The sequence below is a fragment of the Asparagus officinalis genome, chromosome 1, assembly GCF_001876935.1.
Source record: "Asparagus officinalis chromosome 1, Aspof.V1, whole genome shotgun sequence".
NCBI classification, from domain to species: Eukaryota; Viridiplantae; Streptophyta; class Magnoliopsida; order Asparagales; family Asparagaceae; genus Asparagus; species Asparagus officinalis.
The window spans coordinates 123,648,047-123,654,237 of record NC_033794.1 but is presented as its reverse complement, the minus strand read 5'-3'; the positions used below and the strand labels follow the sequence as shown (position 1 = coordinate 123,654,237).

At 36.2% G+C, this 6,191-nt stretch overlaps 1 protein-coding gene across 1 annotated transcript in view; it reads right to left on the bottom strand.

The window, feature by feature from the left end:
- LOC109823090 overlaps positions 777 to 6,191 on the bottom strand; it is a 15,682-nt gene continuing 10,267 nt past the window's right edge. The window contains exons 12-15 of the mRNA XM_020389617.1: positions 3,099 to 3,209; positions 2,812 to 2,934; positions 1,507 to 1,558; positions 777 to 1,047 (exon numbers count right to left, since the gene is read on the bottom strand). Coding sequence (XP_020245206.1) covers positions 889 to 1,047; positions 1,507 to 1,558; positions 2,812 to 2,934; positions 3,099 to 3,209 — 445 coding nt within the window. The 3' untranslated portion in view covers positions 777 to 888. The remainder of the gene's footprint in view (positions 1,048 to 1,506; positions 1,559 to 2,811; positions 2,935 to 3,098; positions 3,210 to 6,191) is intronic.

Genomic DNA, 6,191 nt, shown 5'->3' with positions numbered 1-6,191 from the left:
AAGACTGACAGTTCATATGGGAGTAAACTCAAATGGTTAAGGAAAAAAATGGTTGAACATCAATAGAATGTAGAGATTAATATCTAATAGCTTATGGTGTGTTTGGGAGTTCACTAAGGGAAGGGAAGGAAAGATAAACAACGGAAAGAGAAGATAATTGTAATATGTTGTTTGGGAGTTGAGTAAGGTGAATGAAGGTGAAATTAATATAACTTGTTTGGGAGTAATAATGGAGGGAAGGGAAGGGAAGGAAATATATGTAAATTTACACAAATGACCTTATACTAATAACACATCAGTCCTTTTATTTGTTTTGATGGGGATAAGAATGTCATTACACCCATTTACCCTCCTCTAACGCCCGAATCGGGGGGGAAAGAAAACCAAGCAATTTTACCCTCCGTTCCCCTTCCTTCCTCCTCTCTACCCTCCTTACAAAAACTCCAAAACAAGGTGAAAGCTGCATTTCTCTTCCTCTCCCCCTCTCTACCCTCCATCCAAACAGGACATTAAGCTTTTAATATCGAAATAACAAAATGAACCAGCTACACATTTTTGTATTCATATAGTATCCAACCACACCTGAAACTAGAATAATACATTATCAACACCAGTGCTGCCATTTCTCAATAACATTCAGAGAAGCATTCTCCACAACTGGGGAAATTTCTTTTGGTCTCTGACAATGAAGGTGTATAGCACCGTGATCCCCCCCCCCCCCCCCCCCCCCCCCCCCCCCCTCCCCTCTTTCATCAAAGCAACGAATCACTATGGCACCCAAAGATCAAACTTTGGTGTTTTCATGTTTGTTAATGTTCTTCAGAGATCAACTTTTTGTGCTGCTGAAGTTCATCAGGTAGCTTTAAACAAAATGAACAAAACATAACCTCAGTCGGCGTCTCCAAGTCCATCACTGCCGTCTCCTCTCTTTGTAATGGGTGCCATATGATTATGAGAACCGCGTTTCTTGGTTTGGGTAGCAACCTCAGCATTCTTCCTCAGAACGGCACCAGGAGATGGGTACGGACGCTGCTGAAAGAGAGGACCCTGAAATCCAGCAGCATTCTTGTCATTAAACATGCTATTGGGGAAAAGATCAATTATATAATCAAAATTAGAAAGGTGAAAGTAATCTTTAGAAGTAACTATGAGAGAAAATGAAGTTTTTCTCCCACATTTATGGCCAAAGATATCTAAGAGGTTTGCTGCAGGCATCCTCATAAATTTCTTTAACATAAGGCATCAGATACAGGTCTCCGTTGAACTGTATTCAAAATTAAATTCCAGTCTACTCGACAGCACACTTGAAACCATAAATAACCATTCATACCAGAAACTGGTTATAACATGTTAACTTGCATATACAATGCCAACTCCTGTTTGTTTAGTTACTCCATATCACCATATTAAACAATCAGTGGAAGTCAGAAGTCCATTGAGCTTCTTTTTTTTCGTACTTTGTACATGCATGTTGTTACATGAAAAATATAGGTGAAGGATACATACAGTAGCGGTGGTGTCTGCTGCTCGTGGTTGTACTCCTTTTAATCCCACAACCCTGCCAAAAAGCACATAACTTGTTTAACGTTTTTATTTTCTTCATGGGAATGTATGTCAGAAAGCAGCATAGAAAACAATGAAGTTAAAAAGGAACCAGTACAAACAAATCCAGTAAATAAGGCTTTATGAGATTATGTAAGGTAAATAAATATGCATAGGTTGAGCTGTAAACTAGCAGCTTAGACAAAACTCATGAATTGCATAAATAAATATTGGGGCTGCATAATAAGAATCAATTGACGGAAATCCTTGTTGCATCTCATGTATTCAGGATGGTGTTCTCAATTGTCAGATTATTTGCCTAGACAATGGTCTGGTCATGCATTTATTACTATTTTTTTTTTGTGAGAACTGTTATGCATTTCTATCTCCTTTCTTCAATAGTTTCCTTTCGATTCTAGTTGATTAAAACCATTTTCATCTCTCACTGACTACTGAATTTCTAAACGCTACTTCACTTTTATATGGATACTGGCAATTTATTCAAAAGAAACGGAATCCATTCACCATGTCTGGTTTTGATCAGGCTGCAACAGCATCCCAACCAAAGTGAAGAAAATCACAAAACATAACAACTACATGCCCTTAGCCTCCTAATATCAAAGTTTTTCAGTAAATGTGACTTAGTGCATATTGATAGTTAATGCTCACAAAAACTGAAATTCAAGCATCTGAAAATCCAAATATATCGATTGCAGCTTGCATTTGGTCAAAAATCATCTTTGCAATGTTTGCTAATCAGTAAGTTATCCTTATACAGCACAGCAAGGATTAGAAGTAATTAAACTTGTGCATAAATAAATGTCAAACAATCGCCTGTGACATGTCAGGTAACCACTTCAAACAAAATATGAGCTGATGGATTGTGGGCGATGAAGAATGAATAATATATATCAGGTAATTTTAAAAACTCTAAATATGCGTACATGCTCATCATGGGAACAGGTAGTAAAAACACTAAAATAGAAAGACTTCAAAACAACAAAAAGAAAACTGGTGTCTGGACCAAAGCGAAAACAACTACAAACCAAAATAAATCCTTATGCAGTTAAGCTCTCGGGAACTGGTAGGAAAAGACAACTACCATTGACATGCAACAACAGTAAAAGCAACAGCAACAACAAAGCCTTCACTCCATATTTTCCAGATCAACTAAATTAATCCTTCTCTTCCATTCAGCTCTTTTAGATCTCACTTCCCAATTAATCAGTACTACTGAAACATCACATGACACAATAATCAATAACATACCAGCCACCGCGTGGAGCATCTGAATATGAGCTTGGATCCATCGGGTCCAACTCATCATCATCCTTATGACGTTTTCTGCTGTCTCTTTTATTTCCTTTATTTAATGGTGGTTTCGAACTTGAACTGCAGAATAAATAAGAACCAGAAGCATTAATAGAAAAGATATCACATATTGAAGTATTATCGCCTGCCTTGAAATGAAGTTGTGCATGGGTCAGCATATGGAAAACAACCAATAACCAAGCCTGCAGTCATCTATTAACATCTGTGATGCTGTAGTAGGGTACCTTTGCTTGGAAGTCATTTTTCCTGGATGATCTTTGTGAGTTAGGAAACTCTTTGGCTCCTGGCCATTGAAATTGGGAACCGAATATTGCTGATAAGGAAGATTCAGCATCCTGTACAGATATATAACCAACTGAATTTAAAACTGAGAAAAACAAAATTTCACCAAAAAGATACCCACAAAAGCATATTATATCAGACCCATACACTGTATACTTTTACATAAAGTTATCACTAAATATTATACATGGCCATGAAATAAATCCACAAGAAACATGTACAACTTGTGGACATCAATCCTACATGAAATATAATTTATATAAACACAAGCAACTGTTTCCTGCATTCTAGTAGCTGAACTAACGTAGGAACTTACCTATGCCTCATTGACATCTTGTGAGACAAGGGACTGTTTCGACCAACTAGATAGATAAATAAAGCTAAAGAAACTACATATCCATCTTCAAGAGAGAAATTAAACAGACTTGTCATTTGTTAAAGTATAACATAATAACCCTTATCCTACACCAAGATGTCTGAGATTTAATGTGGAAAGATCTTTAAGATAGTGTCCGGGCAACCCAGCTTCCACGAAGAATACATCTAAAGTGGCTTCTAGAAAAAAGGTAGCACTGTGTAAAACTCATATATCAGTCTGAAAAGATCGCTCAATCTGCAAAGACAAGTTAAGAGTATAAAACTATTAACATCAATCTTCATCTCAATTTGAGAGTCTTGGTATAGTTAGAGACTTAGAGTAGATATCAGCCGCAACTGCACCTTGTGGATAAGGCGGTCGGAGCTTGGGGAAGGAGTTTGAAAGAAAAAAAGGGAGGGGTTGAGTCGAAGAAATTTTCCTCAACTAGGTTGGAACCTAGGTAGCACAAATACGGGTGTGGACATGCACATGAACATGGTTTCGGACACGGGCAGCAAATTTGGAAAATGTAGGATACAAGGACACAGCTGCATGTCCCCACACGCGCATATTTTTATTTTACATTAGATCAAATATTGAATTAAAATACCTATAACATTTGTATATTTCTTTCTATTATCTGTAACAATTACAAATCAAGTTAAACCAAATTAAGAATAAGGTTTAACAATAAAAAGTTTTGTTTTGATCACACGGGATAATACTATGGATATTTTTCAAAATTTTAAGTAATGGGTTTTAGTTTTCGTGTTTAAAAACCGACTTGTTTTGAACCCCATATTCGCAAAGAAACTAGTTTAGGTTTATAAGTAATAGGGAAATCGGGTTTTGCTTTGAACCCCACATGTCCATGGTGTATCAAAGAGAATCCACGTGTCGGACACAGAGACGACATCCAGAACGCCGTGTCCAAGTAACCTAGATTGGAACTCTAGAACATGGGAGCAGCATATAATTTTTAATATGTTATATAGAACCGATAGAGATATATGAAGAACATGGCTTCTGTGGTAATTAAGAACGAACAATGTACTCCTAATTTTCAAAGAAATTGTAGGAAAAAAATAAGTTATTTGTAAGCAGGTTTATTCGATACAAATAGCACGTATGACACAAGAACTGATTTTCCACATGGTTAGAGAGGGAAGAACAATTGATGAGACTGAATGGAGTTGGATGGATCTTATGTTGTGTTTGGCAAAGATGAAAATTCAATTTTAATCAGGATCTACTAGGAAAAAAATTGTAACTGAATCAACTACCAGATTAATGATCACTTTGGAGGCATGCACAAGCGAAGAATGCGAATCCTACTATCTAGAACACTCACATTTACAAGTGGTTGTAGGATGAGTTGGTGCTACTTTCTACAAAGTGCCATGGGCTTATAAAATGTACATCCTTTGAACTTCTATTCTCACATTTAAGTTTACAAGCATAACCCCTACTTAAATCTAATCAAGTAAAACTATATTGCTCACAATTAATGTAAATCAAAAGATTTTCTGAAGTATCCAGAATCAGAAAATCCAGCCATGCTATAATAAAGAATACTAGTTGCACATATTTCATGCAGCACAATAAGTATGACATGGCCAGTTACAACTCAATATCACATGCAGAACCCTCTTACACTAAACCTGTTGATTAATTGGATCAATAACAAAGAAATGTCAATAATCAATACTTCTGCTATTGAAACCAAATCAGAGAGATGACATTCCACTGATTGTTTTACTCTTTGCTCTGTCGCCCTCCCTGCAATCTCATTGTATCATCATATGTCATATTTTCGGATATATCACATTTGACAGCTAAGATAATCTGGACATTCCTAATGTGGTTACAAGTATAAGCATTGCTGCTTTCTTCCTTTAGTGTGTTTCATTCGTGTCTGTTTTATCCTTTGAAGACTAATTTATTTCATCACTTATCACAAACCACCGATTAATTCTGTCCTACACGCCACTCCATAATCTGGATGCAGAGATTGTATATATTCCATTATACACCATCTACAGTCCTAATACACTTCATTATGAGTCTTCCTTCAATTTGACCAACCTATAAGTGTGTGCTTATCTTTGTCGGACTAATTATCATATAACTGATCATATACCCAAGGTTCTAAATATCGGTTATCGGGGAATTATCGGACGGTCAAAACCCATATCAGATAGCGGATATCGGGGATATATCGGGAAAACGTAGTATTTATCGGAGTGACATTACCGGAAGGTGATATACATAATATTCTAAAATGTAATCTAACCATACTTAATGAAATATAAACATACCAAAATGTAAATAATTATGTATTCTAAAATGTAATCTAACCATACTTAATGAAATATAAACATACCAAAATGTAAATAATTATGTTTAGGATCACTAACCAATGGTAGATGAAATATAAACATACCAAAATGTAAATAATTATGTTTAGGATCACTAACCAATGGTAGAAACTCGGGTTGGGTCAGGTCTAAAGTGCATTGAATAGGTGCCCGTTGTCCGAAATTAAAACTCAAACCAAAGGCCGATAATTCCGATTTTTGGGCTGACAATATCGGCCGATAACTCACTATATCGCCGCATTATCGGCGATACACATCCAAAAACGATAACCGATTTAAAAACGAACTTATCATAGCGG